The following is a 14,659-nucleotide window of genomic DNA, read 5'->3' as shown; positions in this document are numbered from 1 at the left end:
TTGTGAGTGACAAGAGAGACGGAGAGAAAGAGAGAACGATTCGATCTTTATTCTCGTCCCAAGTCTCTGTACAAGGAGTTTGGGAGCGAGTAACGTTGTTCTTGATTCAGTTTTTTACTCTCGTCCCAAGTCTCTGTACGGGGAGAGAGGATAAAACGTTTTAGTTTTTATTCTCGTCCCAAGGCACTGTACGGTGAGAGATTGAAAACATAGTCCTTAGTGAACTAGTGTTTAGTCTCCTCCCCAGTCACTGATCTTTTTAACTTTATATATTTCCGTTTTATTCGATATATATGTATATGTTTATTGATTTTTGCATGTGTGTTTCATTTTGTACTAATGTGCTTACATTATACGACTCATTTTGCAATTCTAACCTTTTGATGTAAGGGAGAATTGCGTGCTTCAGGTAGAAATCAGTTTTATTCATGTCTAATGTGAAATTATTAAAAAATACGATATCAGTGAAGTAAGTGCAAAAAACATGTTCTGTGTTGCGGAGGGTTCGTTTGTTCGTGCTTGTCACTTGCCTAGTCCGAGACCTCTTTCAGGCTCCCCTGCACCAGGGAGAAGGAATGTCGTAGGACCTAAGGGAGTGAGGAGTGTAAACCAATGAACAGACGTTCCCTCAAAGGTATCAGACGTTGCTCGGCAAGCACGTCCTTGCCATAAGACAGGAGAGACGAAGTTTCTCCTCGTCTTCCGATGATTCGTCTCTTTAAAAGCCTGGGCGTAAAGTTTCGAGACGGTTGAAACGTTTATTAGTTCCTTCAGAACAAGTTCAACGTCCTAGCTGTAGTTATAATAAGAGTCCCGTTCTTAGCGATGACGTTCATGTACAGACGTTTCTGCCACAGACTCGACATGACATTGAGCGGTAGACACCGTAGACACAACGTGACATCGAGTGTCAGTCACCGTAGTCTCGATATAGCATCGATCAACAGTCACTGCTGTTTACTACGTGACGTTTGAACGTCAGCCACCGCAGTCACAGGTTGATCCGAAGTTAAGTGTTTTGCAAGATATGCTGTTAAAGCTTTCTTCTTCAATAGAAGCTTTCGATCCTGTTCCTGTGCGAAAGGATCCTTTGCTTTTTGTACGTCACGGTTCTGGGATACGTGATTCGGGTCTTCAACCTTCTAGACGAGCTTTGTTACGCCACGCTGACGTTATCTCTAGTGACAGCTTTGCTGTTAAGCGAGATGCGGAGCATAAATCTCTATGTAACTTTGATCGCTTTGAACGTCAGCCACCGCAGTCACAGCGTGACGTTGAGCTGCAGACACCGCAGACACGACATGACGTTGAGCGGTAGACACCGTAGACATGACGTGACGTCGAGGGTTGGTCATCGTAGTCACGATATAGCATCGAACAGCAGTCACCGCTGTTACTACGGGACGTTTGAACGTCAGTTACTTCTGTCACGACGTGTAGTAGAATAACATTCTCTGCAGTCACAACGTGACATCGACCCTCCAACTTTAACTTCTGTTCATATACAAGTTGATGTAGCCTGTCAGGCTTTTCCTTCACGTCATTCTGAATATAAATCTCCTTCTCGCAAGACTTTATATTTATCAGATGATGTGCCTTCTGAAGAAGTTGATGACCCCCTTTCAACTAATGTACCTTTGGGGAGTCATTCAGAAGAGGAGTAACCTAGGGTGGTCCAACAATCCCTTGTTTTTTAATTATGAATTTCTTTAGTGAAATTTTGTCCTACTCGTTTTGTAACGGCTGCTCCGCCGTCTGAGTTTACTCTTGGCATGACTTTCTTCGACTCCTACTTTTACGAAGTCAGTTCTCTCTTGTTCTTCCAAGAGGGCCATGCTCTTACTGGGAGACTGGTTGGAATCCAGGAGAAGTTTAGGAAAGTCTGCTTTTGCTTTTCCTCCTTCTTAATTAGCTTCTCTCTCGGGCATCTGGTGTGACACAGGAGAAGCTCGAGGAGAAGTTCTCGGCTTGGGAGTACCTGCCTCTGCTCAGGGAGACTTCTTAAGCCTTGTGGACTCTCCTCGTCGTCTAGCCATGAGACGCTCCAAGATTTTATGGTCGGCTTCAGAGCTAGACCATCTCCTGTTAGGAGTTTTTTCAAGCGTTTGAAGTTTTTATTTGTTGGATTGGTCCCTGGGAGCCTTAAGTAAGAAGGTCTCTCCAGCTGTCAGTGTATTGCTGTACAATTATGTCATGCATGAACAAGGCTATCAGGGATGGCTCCAATGATCTGGCAGCCACGTTCACTTCAGGAACAAGGCTATCAGGGATGGCTCCAATGATCTGGCAGCCACGTTCACTGCAGGAGTACTTAAGATGTAAGTGCGCTCAATGTGTTCATTGTCAAGACAAACTTCACGATGAAGACTACCAAATCTGTCTTGGCAGCAGTAAGGGAAGGCGACTGGATGGTCTCTCTCGACCTTCAGGATGCATACTTCTACATCCCGATTCATCCAAACTTTCAACAACATCTGAGGTTTGTGGACGGGAAAGTAATGTACCAATTTCGAGCACTGTGCTTCGGCCTCATTCCTGCTCCTCTTGTTTTTACAAGGCCCTTGCAAAATGTAGCAAGCTTTCTACATTTTTTGAGGATTCAGAGCCTCCCTTTATTTTGACGACTGGCTAATCAGGGCGTCTAGTCATTAAATCGCTGTCTGGAGAGCCTCTAATGGACATTAGACCTAACCAAGGAGCTAGGTCTCATAGTGAACGTAGAGAAGTCGTAACTTACAGTACCCCATCCCAGACTATTCTTTATTTGGGAATGGAGATACAGTGTCGGATTTTTCGGGCCTTTTCGTCTCCCACAAGAATGGAACAAGCTCTGTTAAAAGTCCTTCACTTGCAAGAGAAAAACAGTTGCTCTGTAAGAGTTTGAACTAGCCTCGTGGGAACTCTTTCATCGCTGGAGTAGTTTATCTCTCTGGGGAGACTCAACCTTTGCCCTCTCCAATTTCACCTAAACCATTGGAACAAGGAGAAGGGCTTAGAGAGTATCTCTTTCCCAATCTCCAACTCAGTCTAGACATGCCTGACTTGGTGGGACAGCAACATCAGACTTCGAGAAGGTCTTTCTCTTGTGATCAAGAACCCAAACCATGTGTTGTATTCAGATGCATCGGATTTGGGTTAGGGAGCTCCACTGGACAGTCTGGAATGCTCGGGTCTTTGGTCCACGGATCAGAAGGAACTCCATTTAAGGCAAGTAACATCCCTCCTTTGGCGAGATTTGTGCAAGGAAAAATGAATGTCTTGGCGGACTGCCTCAGCAGAAGAGGACAAGTCATCTCCATGGAGTGGACGTTGCACAAGTCTGTGTGCGAGAAGCTATGGATGACATGGGGTCAACCCACCATAGATCTTTTTGCGACTTCACTGACAAAGAGGCTCTCGACTTACTGCTTTCCAGTTCCAGATCCAGAGGTAGCCCACATAGACGCTTTCCTGCTGGACTGGTCTCACCTGGACGTTTATGCCTTTCCACCTTTCAAGATCCTAAACAAGGTGCTGCAGAAGTTCACCTCTCACGAAGGGACCAGGTTGATGTTGGTTGCTCCACGCTGGCCCGCGAGAGAGTGGTTCACAGAGGTACTTTTATGGCTGGTAGACGTTCCAAGAAGTCTGCCGTTGCGGATGGATCTCTTGCGACAGCCTCACGTAAAGAGATTTCATCAAAGCCTCCCCACGCTTCGTCTAACTGCCTTCAGACTATCGAAAGACTCTCTTGAGCTCGAGGGTTTTCGAAGGAGGCAGCTAGAGCGATCGCGAGGGCTAAAAGATCCTCTACCATCAGGATCTATCAGTCAAAATGGGAGGTATTTAGAGACTGGTGCAAGTCCTCCTCTATTTCCTCTTCCAAGTGCCTCTGTGGCGCAGATTGCGGATTTTCTGCTTTATCTGAGAAACGGTCGCTCCCTCTCTGCATCCACCGTTAAAGGCTACAGAAGCATGTTAGCTTCTGTTTTCAGGCATAGGTGTTTGGATCTTTCTAATAACAAAGATCTCCAAGACCTGCTTAAGTCTTTCGAGACTTCCAAGGAGCGTCATATTTCGACTCCTGCTTGGAACTTGGACGTGGTCCTACGGTTCCTTATGTCAAACAGGTTTGAACCATTAAATTCAGCCTCCCTGAAGGATCTTACCCTCAAGACACTTTTTTTTTTGGTGTGCTTGGCTTTGGCTAAAAGGGTTAGTGAGATACATGCTTTTAGCAAGAACATCGGCTTCTCCACTAATAAAGCAGTATGCGCTCTTCAACTTGGTTTTTTGGCCAAGAATGGACTTCCGTCTCGTCCTTGGCCTAAATCATTTGATATCCCCAGTCTTTCTGAGATTGTGGGGAATGAAGTTGAAAGAGTGCTGTTCCCCGTTAGAGCTCTTAAATTTTATTTATCCAGAGCTAAACCGCTACGAGGTTGTTCGGAGGCTTTATGGTGCTCCGTTAAAAAGCCCTCTTTGCCCATGTCTAAGAATGCGTGGTCTTATTTTATTAGACTTTTGATTCGGGAGGCGCACACTCATTTAAGTGAGAAGGATCGTAATTTACTTAAAGTCAAGGCTCATGAAGTCAGAGCGATAGCAACTTCAGTAGCGTTTAAGCAAAATAGATCCATTAAAAGTATTATGGACGCGACCTTTTGGAGAGGCAAGTCGGTATTCGCTTCATATTACCTGAAAGATGTCCAGACTCTTTATGAGGACTGCTACACACTGGGACCATTCGTAGCAGCGAGTGCAGTAGTGGGTGAAGGCTCTACCACTACATTCCCTTAATCCCAATATCCTTTTAATCTACTCTTGAAATTTTTAATCTTATTTTGGGTTGTACGGGAGACTAAGAAGTCTTTCGCAATCTTTTTGATTTGGCGGGTGGTCAAAATGTTGTTTCTTGAGAGCGCCCAGATTAAGGGTATTGATGAGGTCCTGTTATAGGGGTGTTCGCCCTGGATATAACAGCTCCTGGGAGTCTTTCAGCATCCTGAGAGGATGGCTGGGCTTCGTGAGGAAAGCAGACTAATGAGGCAAAGTAATCATCAGAGTCAGCTTCCTTACCAGGTACCTATACTTAAGTTGATTTTTTATGAAATAATTGTCAAAAAACTCTTGAGCATATACGCCTTTATTGTATTAATACTGGTCTCTACCCACCACCATGGGTGTGAATCAGCTATTATATATTCACCGGCTAAGTTTAATATTTAAAAATGATATTTTGATTATAAAATAAATTTTTGAATATACTTACCCGGTGAATATATAAATTAAAGGCCCTCCCTTCCTCCCCGATAGAGACCCAGCGGACTGAGAAGAACTGGAGAAATTGACAAGTATATGCGGTATCTGGCCGATAGTCGGCGCTGGTGGTCACACCCGCAACCTTCACGGCGATCGCTCGCGAGTTTTTGGAATCTGTCGAGCCGTCGGAGACGTCAGCTATTATATATTCACCGGGTAAGTATATTCAAAAATTTATTTTATAATCAAAATATCATTATTACACAATTTTACCTTATATTTGATCATTTATTGTGAATAAATACCTCTTAATGTGTAATTGCGTTTTATTTCGCCCTACAATTAGTACAAGTAAAGTAGCCAGAGTTTTCTTACCTAATTACCTAAGTAAAACTTCATATTATTGTATGTTTGGACAATAAAAATAGCTGATACTTTTGCTCCAACACAATATACAGTACAAACAATGGGACTCCTGTATATCTAGTTGATGCTATGTTCCAACACAATATACAAACAGTGAGACTCTTGTATATCTAGTTGATGCCATGTTCCAATACATTATACAAACCGTGAGATTCTTGTATATCTAGCTGATGCTATGTTCCAATGCAATATACAAACTGTGAGACACTTGTATATCTAGTTGATGTTATGTTTCAACACAATATACAAACCGTGAGACACTTGTATATATAGCTGATGCTATGTTCGTTCATACAATTTATACAAACCTTGAGACCCCTTTCCTACTGTCTAGTATGACTCTTCCCTACAGGGGGCAGGAAGCGCTAACATTGTCTATGATTAGTGGTAGTGACATATAACGGTAACGACATATGTCTCGATGACCTGGAGGGCCATAGGAAAATTTGTCCCAAGGTCAAGGCACCTATAAGAATCCACAGATACAGTACTTTCTAGTAATTCTCTGGTAAACTTCCACCAGGACGACATGGCCTGAGCCCAAAAAACGGATTTTTCGCTTCACTCAAAATCCAGTTTTTGGGTGAGATAGCCATGTCGTCCTGATGGACCCGCCCTCCTTTTCTATAAGAAAAGGCCTTGCCAGGATCTCTCCCAAAAATACTATATCTGTAGCACCATGCTCAATGCTACGTGGAATAAGGGCCATCTTGGATACTCGTAATAGTACGGGAGGAAGGGTAACCTTGATAATGGCTCCCCTTCTGTTTTCGCCCCTCTTCCCCCTCGAAACGAAAACGCTATTCGGGGTGAAGATTGCTATGTGTCGTATCAAGATATACGTCCCCTGATATTATGCGATATCCTTAAGAGAAATTTTAAGGATATTAGCGCCAGGAGTTACAATTCTGGAGACATAAAGGTCAGTTCACTGGGAATATCACTGTAGCCAAATATCCCTTAGAAAGCTACCTATAGGAACCTTCCATCAGGACGACATGGCTATCTCACCCAAAAATAGATTTTTCGCTTCGCTCAAAATCCGTTTTTTGGGCACCTCTTTAAATGATAAGTCACATCTTGACACAGGACTTTATTTCAAAAACTCCTGGGAGTAAGAATCAACAGATTTAGAATAGATACTGACAAATACTGCTTTTGTACAATGATTCATAGATATCTTACTTTACAAATTTCTATTACCATCCCCCTTTTGTAGAAAAAAAGAGATCAAACAGTAAGACAGAATTATAAGCATACACCCAGCATATCAGCGAACATTTAACATCACTACTATCAGTAAACACAATACAGGAAATGGCAAAATATAATACAAATGGGATGAGAAATCGATGCGAGACCTCATGAAAATAAATAGAAAATATTCAAATTAATGAGATAACCTTATTAACACAGTTTAAGACAATACTGGAGCAACTTAAAGGTTTAGTCTCTGGAGCTCTTAATTGTTCTACCAGACTTTTTTATAATGTCTGACTCAGTGTTATACTTTTTGACATCAGGAGTTCTACATGGAGACAGAACATCTCTTATTATTTTTGTTACTAACATTTTCATCAATATCAGTTGAAACAGGATTCACAGAACTAAAATAAAGTTTCTGGAGACTTATCTCTAGGCTTTACAGATATTCCTAAAAATAATTGTGTACAATGAACCCTCGCTACTTCGCAGTTCGACCATAGCGGATTCACCACTTCGCGGGTTTTTTCCATAACCCATATATATATACATATCGCGGATTTTCCGGAAATTTCAAAAATACCGCGAAATCTGAAGACCCCCAAATACGATATTTCGTTACCTGTAATTCCATTAATACTGTAATTAGTAATATCTGCTCTTACTGATTGTTCATTGCATTACATATGATATATAATTCAGCACAGAAAGAAATAAAACACGAAAAGAGAATGTGATCATACGATAATACAGTACTGTATACATTACGTAGTAAAATTAAATCGAACATGAAATGCAAATCAGATGCAGTCATACCATATTAGAATGGTGTAAGGCTGCTGATAGCTACTACTGTACAGTACTACAAATGTAATGGATGTGCTTCTTTTCCATGAATCTTTTGTATGTATACGTATATAGCTGCATCCAATAATATTCTTTGTTGCAAAAATTACATTTCGAATAAGCGTACGAGAGAGAGAGAGAGAGACACACATCCTACAAAAGAATAAAATAACATACGTAAAGCTATTATTATTATTGTTATTATTATTATTGTTGTTGTTGTTAATAAAATTATTATTGTTATTATTATTATCATTATTATTATTACTGTATTATTATCATTATTTATTATTATTATTATTAATAATACTGTACGTACGGTATACGGGGGGTATCTTGTACTTTGAGTTGGTAACCTACGCATCATATAAGACGGGTTGTGATTGGTTCAAGCGCTGATAAATGACGAATCAGAACTCAAGTTTTGTTATCTAGCCTGTGATTGGTGTTTTGCCCGCATCTCCAACCCGCAGCATCTAGGTTCTCGCGGGCCCGGGTCGTCCTCTTTCTCTTACGGCGTATCACTGAGTAGACGTTCTTAAGTTTGTGAAGTTTAATCTGTGCTGTGTGCGACTGTTTTAAGTTGAACTTTTTGTTGAACTTTCTGTTAAATCCTACTGTACAATGGCTCCCAAGCGTTCTGCTTCTACTAAGGCTGGTAGTGAGCCTAAACGCCACCGAAGGATGATGACGATTGCTGAGAAGGTTACGCTTCTCGATATGTTGAAAGACGGTAGAAGTTACGCGGCCGCAGAAGAACATACCCTTGGATACGAACACCATCCGAAGAAAGGCTTTGAGCTTGTATGAGAATTTTTGCTGCAAAGGAACCTCAAGACGACGACGGCAACCATGCTGAAGAAGATGATGATGCAGATGAACCTCAACCAGGGCCATTCACCGATTCCCAGCCTCAGAAACAACGTTTTTCCGCCAGCAAAGGATGGTTCGCGAAGTTTCAGAAACGCTTCGCCCTGAAAAGCGTTTCCCTGCATGGCGAGGCTGCTTCGGCTGACACTGCCGCTGCTTAAACTTACGTGAACCAGACGTTCAAGAATATTATCGCCGAAGGTGGATACAAGCCGGAACAAGTGTTTAATATGGATGAGACCGGCTTGTTTTGGAAGAGAATGCCGTCGCGAACTTTCCTGTTCGAAGAGGAAGCCAAAGCCTCTGGCTTTAAAGCATTCAAGGATTGCGTTACCCTCGTGATGTGTGGCAATGCTGCTGGATTTTTGCTAAAGCCGGGGCTTATTTATAAGTCGAAAAATCCTCGCGCTTTGAAAAATAAGAATAAGAATCTCCTTCCCGTGTACTGGATGCATAATCCAAAAGCATGGATTACAAAGATGCTGACCTCCAACTGGTTCCACCAGTGTTTCATCCCGCAAGTCAATGAATATCTCGTAGAGAAGGGCTTGCCATTCAAGATCCTTCTCCTTATGGATAACGCTGGTGGACACGCAACTGACCTGTCGCGTGAGGGCGTTCAGGTTGAGTTCCTGCCACACAACACCACGTCATTAATTCAACCGATGGACCAGGGGGTTATCAGGGCGTTCCAGGCCCTCTACACGAAGAATACCTTGGCAGACCTCATTGCGTGTGTGGATGCTGCCCAAGAGGATGAGGATGAAGATTTTAACTTGAAGGGGTACTGGCGGCAGTACACCATAGCCACGTGCCTGAAGAATATTCAGAAGGCACTTCAAGAGATGAAACCTGCAACTGTGAATGCGAGCTGGAAGAAGTTGTGGCCCGAGATTGTTTACGACGACGAGGGATTTACTCCGTCGGAAATCCAACACTCTGCAATACGGAAATCTGTGCAGTTGGCTGCCATAATTGGAGGTGACGGATTTGGCGACATGACGACTGAAGACGTCGACGAGTTGTTGGACTGCCATTCCCAGCCCCTAACTGACGCAGACCTCGAAGACCTGACGAAATCGACAAGCGAAGAAGAGAGTGAAACCCAGGAAGAGACCCAAGAAAATGTCGAAGAAACGGGCTTAACACTAGAACGGCTTGCCAAGGTCTGCAACCATATAAAGGAGGTGAAAGAAATGTTGCAAGAGTGGGACGAGGATATGGTTCGTTCTATGCAATTCTGCAACAAGGTCGATGACATCATGACTCCCTACAAGATGCTCTTAGATCGAAAAAAGAAGCAGCGGCAACAACTTCCGATCACAATGTTCTTCCAGCCTCGCAAAAAAGAGCCAGTTCCTCCTGCTACTACGCCTTCGGAAGAAATTGAAGAAGTTGAAGAGGTGTCCCAGGAAAAGACACCTCCGTCTGAAGAGACGTAAAATACTACTCATTGGCTGCACAGTAGAACACATCATCAGCTTCATCATCATCATTTCTACTGTGCAGCAAATTCATCGCCATCATCATTCAAGTTTTTCTTGAACTTCTTTCATGGTGAGTACAGTAACAATCTTTATTTTTTACTTTAATATTCTAACATTTTAATATTTGTGCCTGTTTTATAGTTTAGTACTGTATGCATTAAGTTAAAGGGAAGGTTTTAAAAGTCTACATGTTGTAACCTATCATATTTTTTTTGTTTAAGATTTACATTTACGTACGTAAAACAATTCTCTCTCTCTCTCTCTCTCTCTCTCTCTCTCTCTCTCTCTCTCTCTCTCTCTCTCTCTCTCTCTCTCTCTCGTAAATTGTTTTCATGCTTTGCTACGTACAGTATGTACTGTATGATTTTATATAGATACGGTAAATTATATTTGTACTAATAACATATTTTGTAAATGCTTTTACTGTAAATATCATTATTTATCACTTTCATCATGCGCGTTAAATGCCTTCTTTGTTCGGAGCGTGGTTGTTTACTGAGCGTACAGTACAGTACTTTATGACGCCGTCGTTTCAGGCGGCGTCATTAAGAAAAACATTTCATTCGGAAGTCCTAAGAAAAATTAAGTAAAACATTGGTAATAACAAAATCAACATACAGTACTGTATAATCAATATAATCGATGCAAAAACTAACCTATACATATATGTGTACACTAAATGAGTTTGTTTCTTCATTATGATCAGAGATGAACGTAAACAAAACATTGGTTGCCATTTTTTATCGTGCTTTTTAGGTGTTTAGGAAACGCATGATATAAAATCGCCTTTAATATTTGTGCCTGTTTTAGTTTAGGGTGCTGTAGTACATGCATTAAGTGTTCTGTACATTAAAGAGTAGTTTGTTAACAGTACTACGTACAAGGGAAGGTTTTAAAAGTCCGAATATACATGTTAAATAAATAGGTAAATATGATGTCACTACTTCGCGGATTTTTACCTATCGCGGCCGGGTCTGGAACCTATCTACCGCGATAAACGAGGGTTCACTGTATTTCTGTATGTTCCTCCATCATCAGTACATATTACATAACTACCATCACTGTAAGTTTTTTTACTGACAGTGGCCTGTTTCCACTCCATTTTATTGTGAATGAGTTGAACTCTAACAGTGTTTCCAATTCACAGTGACAGAGACCACCCTAAAGATTACCTGCGACAAGCGAGTCTCCTTAGAAACTGCTATACGCAGTGGTTCTTAAACTTTTTTGCCTTGCGCCCCCCTTTTGCATTAAGCATAGATCCCATGTCCCCCCTCCCCACCCTTGAAATTTCTGCCAAAGTAGAAAGTATTATTTCAATAAAATAAACATTGTTCATAGAAAATTTGTAAAATAAATATATTATGATGAAACAAAATTTTATCATAATCTTTTTTTCAAACTTTTTTAGCATTATACAGATTACAGTTATTACATTGATAGAAAATACTAGAAAAAATACAAATTACTGCAAAAATAAACATAATTTTTACTCTTAATACAATCATTCATGGATCATGACCACATCAAAAAATATTACACATCCTCCTTAGTAATTGATTTATCCATATTTATGTAGTATTGTAAAACAAAAGCCATCATAATTACTACATTTTTATTTTCATTGTTACTATTTTAACTACTTGCGCCCCCCTTGAAAGCCCCCCAGTTTAAGAATCACTGTGCTATAGGCTTGCGAATGGACTGAGAAGCCTGAGGAACATGGGTGTTTGTGATATGGGCTTGCAAACGGGTAGCTCGTGCTACCGTAAGCATGTGTCTGTTTAGCACTCCACCTGCAAACAATCAACAGGTTGGGAGCTCTCACAAGGCGTAAGTGGACAAGAGAGCAGATGACGTGCTGCACTCTCAACCCATCCAGGTGAGAGATGGTGATAGCACATGGCGAGTGAGTCTATTGAAAGAACAGTAGAATGCAGGGTGAGTCTAGCAAAACAACAGTAGAACGCCGGGCTAGTCTAGCGAAACAACGTTAGAGCGCGGGTTGAGCCACTGGTCCACAGGATGATCTGAGCTACCTGGGGCGATGAACTCCCAGGTGGGGACAACATTTCGTGCTTATGAGGATGTCTGCCGAAAGTCTCTGAAGGGTCGTCGGGTTCAGAAAAGTGCGGATAGGCTCGGCTGAGGACTACCCCGTAGATCTTCCAATGGAAGAGGATCTGCTGCTGAGGACGAAAGTCCAGGCCATAAGACCATGCAGAAGGGACTCCCTCTTGACGGTTCTAGAGGGGGAAGTGCCAACCCTGGCAGGAATAGAAGTAGTCCTGCCCAGCTCCACAAACTAACACCTCCATTAGCCTATCCCCCCACAAGGGACCCGAGAGTCCCAAGGAAGGCCACAAGAGAGACAAAGCGTTTTGGGATGCGAACTCCCCAAGGTAGAGTGGTTTTGTCACCTCACTAGGGAAGATGAGAAGAACTTCTTGACTTGAGAGTTGACAGAGTGTTAAATAATCATCACTTGCTTGATCGACCGCCGGAGAAGGCCAACTAAGAGGCAGAGGAGAGGGTACTAGGAGACGGTGGGAGAAGTCTTGATTTCTTTGACTTCGAGGAAGACTCCTTTTAGACCTCTTCCACATTCTACCACACCACTCCCACTGGGAGGATGCCCACTCCCAACTCTCATAGCTTGGAGAAGACTGTGTGGAGGAGTGTCATCTGCATGAAGGGCAAAGTCAGTAAGGATATGTTTCCATACCCGACACAAACAGGCCGCAAGAGTGCTTCTTTATGCTAGAACAAATCTATGTGTTGTGCAGACCTAATAGCACACACATCATTCACACCTGCGAAATGAAAAGTAAAATTAAGAAAGTTTTTAAGACCAGTTATAGAAGCATGGAAGAGAACATCCACTGTCATTCATGACTGAATAAAGTAGGGTTTTAGTGAGATAGCGGGGATTCGGGGCCAGGCAGTACTTCCCTGATACCCACTGGTAACAAAAAGAGCAGTTGTTGACATCGCGTTAAAAGATTTTGTAGCAGTGCTCCAGCTTGTACTGTTATCTTTTCCTTTGTAAAGAACAGTGGGTTGTATTTGTCTGGACAATTGGCGATTACCATTGAAAATAAGGAAGACTTACTGAGAAGGGTTGTAGAGTGGCAGGAGACTTTGGAGAAGGGTGGCTTGCTGGTAGATGTGGGTAAGATTATGGTGAGCAGTAAGGAAGGTTGGGACAGGATAGCCATACATGAAGGCTTGGTTGTAAAACAGGTAAAACAATTTTGATACATGTGATTTGGGATCTACTATAAGTCAGGAGGGAGGATGTGAGGCTGAAGTTGAGAATAGGATAAAAGCAGCCTGGGGAAGTAGAGGGAGGTAGCAAGAGTGATAAGTTATAAGAAAATGTTAGCCAAGCTAAAAGTCAAGGTCTACAAAGTAATAAGACCAGTGTTAATGTATGGATTAGGAACATAGGCACCAAGAGGAAAAGAGGCAGCAAAGCTTAAGAGATAAGAATGCTGAGGTGGGTTATGGGAATGTCATTTCTTGAAAGATTGGAAAGTGATGAAATAAGAAAAATAGCAGGAGTAGTAAAGATGGTAGAGAGGTGATAAGAGTATCACAACTGGGATGGTTAGGGCCTGTGATGTGGGATGGATGGTGAGGAATACTTCGGAGGAACCTGTTAAAGGGGAAGTTTGAAAAAGAGAGAGAGAATTAGATGGCAAGATAAGGTGAAGGATGATAGAGAGAGCAGAGGTTTGGTGGAAGAGGATACCTGGTGAGACCGCATCAGGCAACTGACCCCTTAATGTAGGGATGATGATGTAAAAGAAGAAAAGACAGACAAGCAAGTAGCTAAATGTTTGATAAGAATGTATTAAATCGTATATGAACTTTGACTGATAACCAAACTATGACTTTTGTCCAATCAATAAATGCAAAAGTATTCCATTTTCTTTCAAAATAATGTAATTTTACTACTGTACAACATCTCTACCAATAAATTTTCAAAATTTCTTTTCAGGATCAAATAATGTAAAAATAATATCAGAAGACTATCACGCTTATCAGGAATCTCCATCGCAGGCAGAATCCTCTATTGTTATAATGCAATTAATGTTATAATGCAATTAATGTTATAATTTATGTATATACAATGTATAATTCTGATGTGTAAAGCTACTTTATATTTTTATTTTTGTATAAATTTATCTTAAAAAAATAAGAGTTTTCTTTATTAATCCAAATACATCAAGAATTTTTCCAAATACATTTTTATTTAAACAAGCTAGGTCAGGAACCCAGCCTCTGGGAAAGCAGTTGGGCCCCGGTTACATTTTCTAAAGACCATAATTCCAGATACTAGATTAGAGATACTGTACATTATTTAATTTTCTTCCATTAATTCTCATTATTGAGGACCAGCGGAAGCCCCTCAATGTGCTGCATTACGGTGTATCGTGTCTTGATCTAAGATATGTCAATAGTTGTTATAGAGCAATCCTGAGTTTGTGCTCCATTTATCAGCTTTTAACTTGAGGCACATCATCCAGTTACCTTTTTTAACTTATATGGGCAAAGTATTAGTAGGCATCAGGTGTCTATTG

At 41.5% G+C, this 14,659-nt stretch overlaps 1 protein-coding gene across 4 annotated transcripts in view; it reads left to right on the top strand.

Annotated features, from left to right (window-relative positions):
* The window catches only part of LOC137657745 (protein-lysine N-methyltransferase EEF2KMT-like), a 320,088-nt gene that overhangs the window by 157,126 nt on the left and 148,303 nt on the right, over positions 1 to 14,659 (top strand). For 3 of the 4 annotated variants that reach the window (XM_068392218.1, XM_068392217.1, XM_068392216.1), the window contains exon 8: positions 14,077 to 14,227. The exons of the other annotated variant lie outside the window; for it this stretch is intronic. In XM_068392218.1, coding sequence (XP_068248319.1) covers positions 14,077 to 14,177 — 101 coding nt within the window. In that variant the 3' untranslated portion in view covers positions 14,178 to 14,227. Of the gene's footprint in view, positions 1 to 14,076; positions 14,228 to 14,659 lie in introns of those variants that run through there. 4 annotated transcript variants of the gene reach the window in all.

Source organism: Palaemon carinicauda, chromosome 18 (genome assembly GCF_036898095.1).
Source record: "Palaemon carinicauda isolate YSFRI2023 chromosome 18, ASM3689809v2, whole genome shotgun sequence".
NCBI lineage: Eukaryota > Metazoa > Arthropoda > Malacostraca > Decapoda > Palaemonidae > Palaemon > Palaemon carinicauda.
The sequence above is the reverse complement of the archived record's forward strand: the minus strand, read 5'-3'. Positions and strand labels throughout refer to the sequence as shown.